Below are 14,150 nucleotides of genomic sequence, written 5' to 3'. Positions count from 1 at the left end.
TGCAGGATGAGAGATTGTCATAATTGGACCTCACGTGAACATGATTTTGAGCTCTGGCACATCTGAAGAAGAAAAACGCATCAATTCCGAGATTTGTAGAGAGAACACAACTTTTTAGGAGGACAATATAAGCTACTTTGTGCAATTACTTCACTTCCAGAATTACTGAAACGGGGATGGATGAGGGGCAAGATATCTGGAGGCATGAAAGTATGAACTGATTAATATGTGATGTGAGAATTTTGAAAAACAAGTCACAGGCAGTCTTTGCCCAGATGTGAAGAGATAGTGGACGATTTTATGGAAGAGGATGGTTAAGCCTGCTGTGCACTATCTCCATAAATGAACTACCAGTTGCATTGGTGTGTTGGCAGTTCCTTAACCCTGCGTTCGTACCATGGTTTTTTTTTACGCCGTTAGTACCCTGGGGTGTTTGAGCACCTCAACTTTTAAATTTTTAAAATGAATAGAAGCATGTAAGCAAAACTTGCATGAAGTTCAACTCATTTATTTAGTGAACGTATGCAGGATTATACATATAATTATTTCAGTTTGATTTCATAGTACACGAGTACATAAATACATCAAGACAATAATAGAAAACAAAATTTATCAAAACTCATTAGCTACAGCAGAAACATTCTCATCACTCACTTTAATCACCTGATATATTTATTTTGGCACTCAATGCAACTGACAGTCAACTTGCTGTGTTCTTTCCACGCATGTTTACCACACTGGTTACACACTGTTTTCACTTTATGATCGCGTGACCTGGGAGAGAATGCACATCTCTTTGCCCCCTGTGACGAGTGGGGTTGTGGGGGCATTGGGCATGCAGGGAACCTTCTTTTTGATAATTTCTGGTTTATTCTTACCTCCAGAATTTGGGTCAATTTTGTCATCATAGTGCATGCTGCTGACAAGAACATTGTTCTCCTTCTTACTCTGCGGGATGTATGAAACTCGTGTCATTTTGTCTGTGAAACCAAATATGCTGTCATAATTACATCTATTCTTTGTCTCTAAGAATTCCTTAGGAATTTCAGGCTTATTTTTTCAGTACCTTGTTAGTACCCTGAGGTATTGTCTCTCTGCCCACTGAGAAATGACGTCTACCTCTCACAAGAGTTCCCACAGGACCATGAAAAATTTTGAGCGCACTCAACACACAGAATCGTGAAGCTACTGCGGAGAAAATGGATATTATTGCGCACATCTATAGAAAACGGGACATTTAAAAAAATTGGGGTTTCCAAACACCCCAGGGTACTAATGCAGGGTTCAGGACTGCCAGAAACACTTTTAAGAGAACAATACCTGAACATCACCAATGAAGGTTGTCATGGAAATTGGACATGATCAATTCTCACAGAGCTTGATTCATTCATGGAAATTGTTTGAGATTAAACTTTATCTTATCTCTCAACTTCTTGCAGAAACGAGCCTCATCAACAGGTTAAAGGAATATATTCTGACAGAGGAAGATTTACAAGCCAATGGCTATCCCCGACCACATCCTGATCGCCCTGGTATTGCTTTGCTATTTTCAACAGACACGAAGAAGCCACTTGGTGACCGTGAGTACATGAAATTTGTAAATCAAGTTGTATTTTTGCATTCGGCCAAAAGTCTGTTTCCGGTTGCGTGACTGACCCTAATTTTGGAATCGATCATGGGGTTGACGCTGACATTTTATTTATTTCTCATTTTTATTTTTTGGTCAGTTACTTCCCTGCAGCACCTTAAAAATTGTGGCAGCCACAATGACGACGGTGTATTTAGTGTTTGCTATGGTGTATCGATGGCACCTTCAGGGCAAAGAATAAATGAAATGGAGTCTGTTTTGTGTTTGTCACTGTACACACTGCCACATTTACATACTTCCTTTGTCGATAATCAAGATTAATTTAGTTTAAATTGCCATGTCCTATTGAAAAGGTTTCCATGTTTTTCCCACCTGCCGTTTATAATTTTATTTTCATTTTATTATCCCCCATGTTTCTGTGTCTCACTGTTGGCGAAATAAACCGCCCAGCAGTGCCGTGGAGGATTTTAGGTGCAAAGATTAGTATTGTCGCGTCCAAGTATCCCGTTAACACGGAATTACTCAGAGCTGGGACCTTATGGCCCGACAGATGGTCCAAGCGGTCTTTTATGGCACTGTTCAGTTTTACTTTACCTTTACCATTCTCCAAGGTCACCCAAATGAATCGAAACGGCAAACCTACACGGAAAGCAATGGCTGAAACATGCTCTTAACTTTTAAATAATTTATTTTTATAATGAAAAGCATAGGGAAAAGAATCAACAAGATGCTATAATAACGGAACAAACCAAGCGAGTCAAAAAGACACAGGAAGGGAGAATGGGATACACAAACTTGTATACAATGGAGAAATAAATGCTCAAATACTACCCACTAGGTACGCCAGATCACTTTCACATTACAACAATAATGCAGGTTGGACTTCCCTTTTCTTTACAATGCGCAGAGTGGACGTAGGACTTGATACAATGATGTCTGCTTTAAAGACCAGGTGCAGTAGCAGCACCAGTGGCGATGGTCCACAGACAAAGTTAAAAACAGCCACGAGCAGGGCCAGCGATAAGTAGGCCTTCCACTTGGCCATGTTGTCCCCTTGGTCCTTTTACCTCCAGGCCCTCCAAAACACAGGGTGATCCAGCTTGGTTCGAACCCACATGAGGCTTATCCTCTGAGTGAGGTCTCTGTCTTCCTTGCACCCCAGTCTCTCTTGGTGGACTCTCCAGTCTACACTCATGTGCACACTCGTGGACTCCCTCATGTCCTCTCTCTTGCACCGGGCTCACTGACTCGCTTGCCCTCACAAGCCTCTCCTTGTCCTCTCACCTGGACTCCCCAGTCAGAACTCCTTTCTCCTCTTCCTCATGGGCGGAGTCTGCTTCTTGGGTCCCGCCCATGGGGGAGGCCCCTATGAAAATCAAGCCACACCTTTTCTTTTGGGCTCTATAGCCCACTGCACCGCCATGGTTGATACACACTGGCCAGATAGATCGTAATTGGCCTTTCACACACGTGAAATGTGTGCCTCTGCGATGGGAAGTCTTCACCTAGCCCCGCCTCCAAGAAGAGGTTTTTACCCATTTGTAATTAGTCGACCCTGTCTTTCAATTACATCTGCTGCCTCCTCAGCATCACGTGTAACAAACGACTTACTCTGACAGATCCCTGTTACATGGCAATCTAACCTACGCAACACACGGACCATGCAACGCTTACCACAGTCTAGCTATGGATCCCCCCATCCCCTTCCCCCCTTTTCCACATAACAGTATTTAGTGCCTGATATCTAGCTTTCCAGCAATGCTTGTCTGAAGCAGCTGCAATTGACTTGAGCACAGCATTGGCTATCCTTGCACATGTGCTCCTTGTACATAGAATAGTGGGGGTTTTTTAGTTTTTATTTTTCTATGCTTTTGATAATTATGCAATCTGTTGAGAATCTCCTGCACCAAAATTTTTTAAAATTACAACGCTAGTGCACAAATAAATGCTTCTTTTTCCATTGTCAACGTGAACCAAAATTTATTGTATGTAACTGAATTTAGGTTTTTGAAAATGTACTTTTTTGAATTTCCCAAACCACTAGCACTGTGTTTGCATATGTTATGTATATGCGTACGCATCTGTATATAATACGATTCACTTCCAAATGTTCAGATGGATTGGTCAATTGGTCAATCATTCACAAAGATTTGATTGCATAATTCACAAGAAAGCTTGCTGAATAGTTTGAAAATGTGATCTGAGATCTAACTCTGCAATACATTGACGCACAAAAAACTGTAAATGATCAACCAATACTGTATGTTTCTGGATGAAGCAGACTTTGTCGGCATCTTGTTTGAACTTCCAGACGATCTGTCTGACCATGTCATTTAAAATTGCTCAAGTAACAAGCAAAAAAATACAAAGGTCATGAACCAATGGCTGACACCCATATGAAGCATTGTGACAGGGTTCAGTAGTCTTGACTCGTCTTATTTTTTATCTTTTTTTTTCTTTTTTTAAAGCCCTTCGTAGAACCTGCTGTCGGTGTGGATCTCTGTACATGGTAACTGCTACAGGAGACTTTGTACGGCAAGAGGAGTGCAATTTCCATTTTGGCAAAGCCTGGCGGTATAGAGGTATGCTGAGGGAAATGCAGATTCACCAATTGTGCTGGTGTTTCAATTGGCCACTTGCTTTCAAGTGCGAGTGCTTGTTTGATTGCTGGGCCGTGTTTGACGTATGAAAAGCAGAATTTAGTGGTCATTGAGAATTTTATTTTTACTTTGTGCGTTGAAGTGTACATTTTTTGCCTTTTTCACTCGATATAAACTTTTGGTTTAGAACACTTGTGTTCAAAAATTTGTTTTTGAAAATACCATATTGCATTAATTTTGATGTTTGGAAGTTTTTGACTTCACAAATGTGATGAAATTATTATGATTATTTACTGGCATGCATGAATAACTAAAACGGCACTCGGTATAGCGCAAACCTCCGCCAGACTGACCAATTTACATTTTGTATCCCACTGATAGATGAGAGATCTGCATCCACACCTTCACCAAAATATAATCAGCTTGTTCCTGTCACCTACCCAATTCATCCACCAAGTTTTGTTCAAATCCTTCTGTAACCGTTTGAGATATCTTGCCATATATCTACAATGGAGAAAATGTTGTCTGATTGCCCTATCTCTCAATGGTGAAAAATAATTTTAAAATTCGAGTGTCTGGATCCGGATCCGGATATTTACCAATAATATCGAATCAATTCATCCTTGTCACACACCCAACCTGTCACCAAAATTTCGTCTGAATCCATCCACAACTTTTTGAGATATCCTGCTCACAGACAAACAGACCTGCAGGGGTGAAATCATAACCTCTGTCCACTTTCGGTGGCGGAAGTAACAAAGGAAATCATATTGACGAAAGCAAACTCTAAACGTCCGGACAGTTAACTTTAGTCTGGCAACAAGTTGGCTTAAGCACATGCTCATCTATAATTCCAGGTGTGTGTGTGTGTGTGTGTGTGTGTGTGTGTGTGTGTGTGTGTGTGTGTGTGTGTGTGTGTGTGTGTGTGTGTGTGTGTGTGTGTGTGTGTGTGTGTGTGTGTGTGCGCGCGCGCGCGACTGCTGTTTCTCGACAACCACTGGTCCGATCTAATTGAAAGTTGCCAGGTATATTGCTGGGGACCTGAGTATGTGCCTTTTCAAGGTTTGATATTAATCGGACAAGTGGTTCCCAAGTTATGGCCATTTATTTACCAACCAATGACGGGTCACGTTTCTGCGTAGGCATGGCCGTTGGGGAAGAGATCCTCAACCGCGTTCCCCATTACGGGTTACAACGTACAGACTTCCGGATAATGATGACTTCCTGTATTCTAATAATTTCTCGATTTCTTATGCACATTTATAGATAAACACAATGCCCCAATCCAGTTGTCATTTAAGGCCCGGTCACACCTTGACGTTTTAGCCAACGTATGCCGATTTTTGAATTTTTTTTCTAAAACGCTGGCACACGTTGAATACGTTATGGGTAAGTTTTGATAACATTGAGAGCACGCTGAAAAACACTGCCATACGTCGTTGTACGTTTGCTTTAAACGTTGTACTTTTTGGTTGTCCTCAAATTTTTTCATGCTTGAAATTTCACGACGTATGCTGGCGTATGACTCACACGTTCCGCTACGCTGGCCACAAGTTGTATGCACGGTCTGCGATCGTTGACAGACGTCAACACATGCTACTTGTAAGTTAATCATAAGTTGAGACACGCCGAGGTAATGTTTAGCGTACCCGAAACTTATTTCTAACCTATGATTAACGTGTTGTTGGCACGTGACGCGATCGTTGCCACACATCGACAGACGTTACTTTTAAGTTACTCATAGGCTGAAAGACGTCGGTATAATGGATCGTCCTTGCGTCAGCGTCCACGGCCACGGCCAGAACACTTATTTGCAGCATTCTTCAAACTTTTCTTCGGCATGACGAGGATGTTCACACTTCGATGTCTAGCTTGGCTATGATTCCAATTGTCCATCGGCAGCGTCTATTTAAAATAGTCGAGTTTGAGCGTTTTAACACGTTCAGAAGAAATGCTTCAAATTTCCAAACCCAGCGTCAAAAAACAAAGGCGAGTAACAGCAATTTAAATCGTTCATTGTAAACAATGAAAATAGCTGAGTGGTACTGTTTAAAAGTCGTTGAGTGTAAAAAAATCCAATTGTTGAGCACAAGCGTCTACTTTCAATAGTGGAGATGCAGCCTTTTAAATCGTTGAGTTTATCATTTAAATCGTGAAATCGTTAAACGCAAGGACGATCCATCATAACCCACACCCTCCGCCTCACACTCACCTACTACTGCCAACATGAACAAACTACTACTAATACTAATACTAATACTGATACTGATACTGATACTGTTACTGCTGACATGGAGATCGACTCAAAAACACTGTTGGGTTCCCCTTTTATGAGCAGCATTTTTATATACCAATTCCCAAAACCGCTGGGAACACGTCTTTATATGGCAGTTGTAAGCTAGAAACACGTTCATTTTTTTTTTCTTTGTCGACCGGAAGACGTCATTGGAATACGTCTACATACGTCGATGTGTGTTGGGACTACGTAAAGAATTGGTTCAAAGCACGTCAAACATAAGTTAGAAATAAGTTTCGCGTAAAAAAGACATTACCGCGACGTGTTTCGACTTATGAGTAGCTTATAAGTAGCCTTTGTGGACGTGTGTAAGCGTCCACATATCGTGTGTAAATCTTATCCCCATCGCATGCGGAACGTGTGTCATACGCCGAGTACGTCGTAAAATTTTGAACATGTTTAAAATTTCTTGACGTACTCTACTTACTACGATGTATGATAGCGTACTTTAGCGTTCTACTCACGTATACCAAACTTACTCACACCGTATTTGATGTGCCCCAACGTTTTAGACACATTTTTCTTAGGTCGGCATACGCTGGCAAGATCGCCAAGGTGTGACCGCGATGTTGACACTTCCATTTCTACGGCAGTTATGATTCGAATCGTTGTGCGTCAGCCTTTTAATAGGCTACGTCAAGACATCGTCGGCGATGCGTGCAACGCGCTATGCCTAAGTTAGACTATCGTTGGGCATCGGTTGTGTAGGCCAACAACAGGTTCAGCATTCGTTGGTATAAGTTATCTATAACACAACGAAACGTCCTGTGTCCGTTACCAATGCGTTATACATAAGACCAAGTCGCTATGAATACGTCCGAATCTTTAAAAAAAAAACATCAAAAGTTCAACGTAAGCCAGCGTTTTAGATACATTTTAATACGTTGCCATCGCTGGCTAAAACGTCAAGGTGTGACCGGGCCTTTACGAGAGCAAAGGAACGGACTGTGTGGTTGTTGTTTCTGGCACGCGGTTTGAAAGTTTGTTTTTTTTTCTTTCTCTTTTTTTTCTCTTCTCTTCTCTGTGTTTTTCCTTGCGATGACATTGCGAAAAGGCAAAATATGTTGGTGCTAATTGAATAATTGGCCATTAAAACTAAATTGCGAATAATCGTAACTGCGATATGCGAACTTCCGGACAGTGAGGACGTAACTGCCGGACTTCCGGATAGTGACGACTTACTGTATTCTTTCTCTGTTTTTCTCGATTTCTCGACTTACTGTGTTCTTTCTTTCTGGATTTCTGTACTTTCTCGATTTTCTCGATAAATTATAGAGAGATAAACACAATGCCCCAATCCAGTCGTCATTTACGAGAGCGAAGGAACGGACTGTGTGGTTGTTGTTTCTGGCACGCGGTTTGAATTATTTATTTTAATTTTTTTTGCACGTACGGCTACGCACGTACGGCCACGCGAGAGCGAAGGAACGGCCTGTGTGGTTGTTGTTTCTGGCACGCGGTTTGAATTTATTTAATTATTTATTTATTTATTTATTTTTGCACGTATGGGTGCGCACTAGTCTATCTATAATTCCAGCTGTGTGTGTGTGTGTGTGTGTGTGTGTGTGTGTGTGTGTGTGTGTGTGTGTGTGTGTGTGTGTGTGTGTGTGTGTGTGTGACTGCTGTTTCTCGACAACCACTGGTCCGATCGAATTGAAACTTTCCAGATATATTGCTGGGGACCTGAGTATGTGCCTTTTCAAGGATTGATATTAATCGGACAAGTGGTTCCCAAGTTATGGCCATTTATTTACCAAACCAATGACAGGACACGTTGCTGCGTAGGCGTGGCCACGTTCCCCATTACGGGTTACAACGTACGGACTTCCGGATAGTGTTGACTTACTGTATTCTAATAATTTCTCCATTTCTTTTGCGCATTTATAGATAAATAAATAAATTATATTATAGAGAGATTATAGAGTTATAGATTATATAAATTATAGAGAGATAAACACAATGCCCCAATCCAGTCGTCATTTACAAAAGCGAAGGAACGGCCTGTGTGTTTGTTTGAAAGATTAAAAAAAAAAATTTGCACGTACGGTCACGCACGTACGGTCACGCACGTACGGTCACGCACGCGAGAGCGAAGGAATGGCCTGTGGTTGTTTCTGGCACGCGGTTTGAAAGTTTTTTAATTTTTATTTTTGCATGTATGGCCACGCACGTATGGGCACGCAAGAGCGAAGGAACTGCCTGTGTGCTTGTTGTTTCTAGCACACGGTTTGAAAGTATTTTTATTTTATTTTTTGCACGTACGGGCACGCACTAGTTCTATGAAATACTCTGATTGGAGTGTGGGACATCTTGGGGGTGGGGGAGGGGGGCAGAAAACATCTAAGGTGGAGGAAAGCCAGAAAACATCTATCCAATCTCAAGCATGAGTTTTCAAACTTGTCTCCGTCCTCTAAAACCTGGTAGCTTCTTGTCAAGTCTGTCTCTGGTGTATGCTCCCCTTCCATCCCTTTCCTCACTTCAAATGGCACCACAGCCGACTCCGCTCGTGAGAAGGCCAAATGCCTCAATTCTGTGTTTGTTTCAAAATTTGTTTCCCTAACTCCTCCCTTTATGTACCAATCCTTCCCAGTTGTACTCAATTACTCCTGATTTGTGTGCTTTTTGCACCTGAAAAGGGGGGAATTTTCTGACAACCACTGACTCTGACTCTGCAACTGGACTCGACAGCATCAGCTCGCATGTTGTAAAAACCTGCTCTGCTGCTCTTGCTCTTCCTCTCTCTGCCCTTTGACCCTGTCATTTACCCTAGGTCATCTTCCATCTGCTTAAAAATCAGCCAACATTGCAGCATTACATAAATAGGTGCACAAACGCGTGCTCTTTACTGCAGCCCAATGAGCTCACTTCCAATCATCAGCACGGTCATGGAATCCATCATCACAGTTGTCATAAAATCTTTCCTTTTTTCCAACAGCCTCATCTCAGATCATCAATTCGTATTCAGACCTAGTCACTCTTACTTGGATGTGCTGCTTCTACTCTCCCAACAATGGTGGAGGCCCTCAATATCAGGCATCAGATCAGGGCCATCTCTCTGGAGATATCTCAAGCTTTTGATACAGTCTGGCATCCTGCCTTGCTCTCCAAACTTTCTGCCTACGGAATCCAAGGCCAACTCCACTCTCGTAGCAAACATGTGGCTCTCAACAGAACCCTGTCATCTTCTCCCTGTCAAGGCTGAAGTACCCCAAGACAGTGTTCTCAGCCCCCGTCTTATTCCTTGTCTTCATCAATGATCTCTCTGACTCTCTGGAATATCCTCTTTATTTCTTTGCTGATGACTCCACCCTCTGGCATGACATCTCTTATACTTCTGACAGACAGGCAGCAGCCTCTTCCCTCTCAGACCTTGACAAAATCACAAACTGGTCAAACACAATTGTGTTGATGTATTCATATTGTCCACCTTTGCATTCTCAATTACCCTTCATCATTACCTGCATCCCTTGTTTGTCTGTATCCATCTACTTTATCCCTCCACCCTGCTGTTGGTGTTTTTTCCCCTTTCTCCTGCTCTTCCTTTTATGTTGTTTCCTGATTTTTTTTCTGTGTCATTGCTCTTCCACGAGCCTAGACCATGTAAAAAAAAACAACAATGCCCCCACATTCGCAGACTCTGGCATTCACAGCATTTTTCAGGAACATATCCCCTGCGAATGTCGAGGTCCGACAGTATATCGACAATGTTCTTGCACAGTTTGTGGTTGAATCTATATGATAGAAAGATGTTTGTCTGTCTGTTTGTGTTGCCATTTTTCTCAGAGATGCCCAAACGGATCTTCGTCAAACTTTCAAAGGTTCATCAGTGACTGCTGGAAAGTGTTTTCGGTAAAATAGTTTTTTTGGCAAAAGAAGTTGGATTTATTTATTTTAAATCGTTCTCTCGTGCTGAAGCCTTTGTAGCAACGTAAAAGGTCATGTTACATGATCCCCTACCCCATTCCTTAATGCAGTGATCTACACTATTTTTTGTAGAGGGGAGCCACTTTTGCCGATAAGACATCAGTGTGAGAGCCACCACACTGCCTGCTGGACTCCAAAATGGCTGCAATTAGGCCCCGCCTCCACTTGCTCTTTTTTTTTCGTTGTTACTGGGCTGCAAGCATAATTGTTTGTGTACTGCCATCTGCTGATGTAGTTGTGTTACTTTTACACTTCTCATTGGAACACTTACAGTGGGGAGAACAATAATTTGATACACTGCCGATTTTGCAGGTTTTCCCACTTACAAAGCACGTAGAGGTCTGTCATTTTTATCATAGGTACACTTCAACTGTGAAAGACGGAATCTAAAACAAAAATCCTGAAAATCACATGGTATGATTTTTAAATAATTAATTTGCATTTTATTGCATGAAATAAGTATTTGATACATCAGAAAAACAGAACTTAATATTTGGTACAGAAACCTTTGTTTGTAATTACAGAGAACAGACGTTTCCTGTAGTTCTTAACCAGGTTTGCACAGACTGCAGCAGGGATTTTGGCCCACTCCTCCATACAGATCTTCTCCAGATCCTTCAGGTTTCGGGGCTGTCGCTGGGCAACACAGACTTTCAGCTCCCTCCAAAGATTTTCTATTGGGTTCAGGTCTGGAGACTGGCTCGGCCACTCCAGGACCTTGAGATGCTTCTTACGGAGCCACTCCTTAGTTACCCTGGCTGTGTGTTTCGGGTCGTTGTCATGCTGGAAGACCCAGCCACGCCCCATCTTCAATGCTCTTGTTGAGGGAAGGAGGTCGTTGGCCAAGATTTCGCGATACATGGCCCCATCCATCCTCCCCTCAATACGGTGCAGTCGTCCTGTCCCCTTTGCAGAAAAGCATCCCCAAAGAATGATGTTTCCACCTCCATGCTTCATGGTTGGGATGGTGTTCTTGGGGTTGTACTCATCCTTCTTCTTCCTCCAAACACGGCGAGTGGAGTTTAAACCAAAAAGCTCTATTTTGGTCTCATCAGACCACATGACCTTCTCCCATTCCTCCTCTGGATCATCCAGATGGTCATTGCAAACTTCAGACGGGTCTGGACATGCGCTGGCTTGAGCAGAGGGACCTTGCGTGCGCTGCAGGATTTTAATCCATGACGGCGTAGTGTGTTACTTATGGTTTTCTTTGATACTGTGGTCCCAGCTCTCTTCAGGTCATTGACCAGGTCCTGCCGTGTAGTTCTGGGCTGATCCTTCACCTTTCTCATGATCATTGAGGCTCCACGAGGTGAGATCTTGCATGGAGCCCCAGACCAAGGGAGATTGACTTATCTTGAACTTCTTCCATTTTCTAATAATTGCGCCAACAGTTGTTGCCTTCTCACCAAGCTGCTTGCCTATTGTCCTGTAGCCCATCCCAGTCTTGTGCAAGTCTACAATTTTGTCCCTGATGTCCTTAGACAGCTCTCTTGTCTTGCCCATTGTGGAGAGGTTGGAGTCTGATTGATTGAATGTGGACAGCTGTCTTTTATGCAGATAACGAGTTCAAACAGGTGCAGTTAATACAGGTAATGAGTGGAGAATGGGAGGGCTTCTTAAAGACAAAACTAACAGGTCTGTGAGTGAGAGCTGGAATTCTTACTGGTTGGTGGGTGATCAAATACTTATTTCATGCAATAAAATGCAAATTAATTATTTAACAATCATACAATGTGATTTTCAGGATTTTTGTTTTAGACTCCGTCTTTCACAGTTGAAGTGTACCTATGATAAAAATTACAGACCTCTACGTGCTTTGTAAGTGGGAAAACCTGCAAAATCGGCAGTGTATCAAATTATTGTTCTCCCCACTGTATTTGAAAGCATTGGGTCAATTTGACAGCATTTATGGCAAATTATGATGGGGTGTTTTCACATTTGTGTATTATTCGCCATGCGTCAGGGCCGCACTTTGGGCCATCAGGGGCCGCCAGTGGCTTGCGAGCCTTGCAATGAAGAACAGGGCCTTAGTGGGTGAAGGGAAGTATTTTAGGCCCCCACAAAAAAATGGAAAAAATATTTGATTACTTCAAAATGCCAACAGGATGAGAACAGCACCAGGCAATCCCGGGTACCTCTGCTCATGCTCAATAAATTTCGATCTGACTAAAATTGCTGCTCTAGTGAGGTGCCATCAGGCTACATTCTCTCCTTTGTGTATCACATCTCCAAGTCTGGCTTCAAACGTCAAATGCTGTGTGGCCAAACTCCTCTCAATATAGTTGTATCTCGGCATTCCTCAATTATTCAGAACTTAGCTTTTGCTTGCATTGTAAAGGAGTATTGCTGCCTCTTGTAGGTGGGGGTTCCAGTTCCTGATCTTGTGGTCTAAGATCTGAACATCATCAGCATCCCCACCTTGAGAAGCCGCTGTGCCTGATTTGTCTTTCTCCGCAACAGGCAGATTGATAGTCTGTTGGCCTTCTATGGGCTTTCTCATCCATTCTCATCCAGTCTTGCTGTACTTGCTTTCTCATCCATTCTATCCTCCCTGCTGCCTCCATTAGATCAAAGACATTTGGTGACTATCCCCCTTCTTGTCATAACAAGATGCAAGTGCACAGCTCACCTCACTCCTTTGTCTCAACTGTGGAACAAAGTTTGGATCATTACACATCACATCAATCGTGAATGTGATCACATTTTTTTCAATTAAAAGCTGATAAGAGTATGTTGACTATCATGCAAAGTGAGATGCTGCGGATGTTTTGATTTTAAGCCCTTCATCAGAGCTCTCTTGCTCTGATGAACTGTTAACATGAGAAATGCCAGCCTTACCTCACTTTCTGTGGTGGTTCACAGCTACAGACACAGACAGACAAAGTGAACCAATTGCTTAACTCTGCATTTCGCTTCTCGTGCACGGGGTAACTATCTTTTTAGTACTTTCCTTTGAGAAAGAACTTTCGAAGCATATGAGTTCATAATGAGCTGTGATTATCCTTCTCAACCCAACCATGCAATGCTCTTCTTTCTGGCCAAAGTATCCTGGGACTTGGCTTGTGGTACTTCAATGTGCTTTCAATCAGTTCTTGCCTATACCTCTCTTTGCAATATTTTTTTTATAATTCCACTGAAATCATCACCACATTTTTTTTTCTTTTTTTTTTCTTCAGGGCTATAGAAGTATCTGATCATTTAGCACAGTACTTTTACAAATGTGGTTTGCACATGTAAGTTTTACTTTTGGATGAGGCCAAACTACTTGAACAAGAACAATGAAGCAGGGCAATATAAATGTCTTGTAGAGGATGGGAAAGACAGCTATATGCATAAAGCAATAAATTTTGAGGCAGTTGAGGAACTAGTCCCTGAGATTACTCTCAATGTATACTCTATTTTTTTTTTTACCAATCTATCCTGAAGAAAATTTAAGCAGACATTTGCAAGTATGGCTGACCCTGGTATAACGCGTGTTCTGATAACGTGTTTTCGCTACAGCGCGGATTTAATTAAACAACAACAACAACAACAACCATGCTATTGTTACGAATCTGGAAGCCATGAGCACTCAACATACAGGTCCTATAGCTCAGTTATTTTGATAAGTCAATGTGGATAGATAGCTCCCCGCCCCTTGTTTAATGGGTAATTAAATGTTCATGCACTGCGGAGTTATTTTGATAGTCATGGTTTTCTTTTATTTTTACACCACCAACATCAACTACAACAACACCAG

At 42.1% G+C, this 14,150-nt stretch overlaps 1 protein-coding gene across 6 annotated transcripts in view; it reads left to right on the top strand.

Moving 5' to 3' along the window:
* REXO1 (RNA exonuclease 1 homolog) overlaps positions 1-14,150 on the top strand; it is a 123,797-nt gene that overhangs the window by 44,145 nt on the left and 65,502 nt on the right. For all 6 annotated transcript variants that reach the window (XM_085885602.1, XM_085885603.1, XM_085885599.1 and 3 more), the window contains exons 9-10: positions 1,440-1,580; positions 4,057-4,170. In XM_085885602.1, the coding sequence (XP_085741728.1) occupies positions 1,440-1,580; positions 4,057-4,170 (255 nt within the window). The remainder of the gene's footprint in view (positions 1-1,439; positions 1,581-4,056; positions 4,171-14,150) is intronic.

This window comes from Eptatretus burgeri, chromosome 6, assembly GCF_056783735.1.
Source record: "Eptatretus burgeri isolate ZD-2024b chromosome 6, Ebu_testis_v1, whole genome shotgun sequence".
In the NCBI taxonomy this organism is placed as follows: domain Eukaryota; kingdom Metazoa; phylum Chordata; class Myxini; order Myxiniformes; family Myxinidae; genus Eptatretus; species Eptatretus burgeri.
This window is presented reverse-complemented; position numbering and strand designations above follow the sequence as displayed.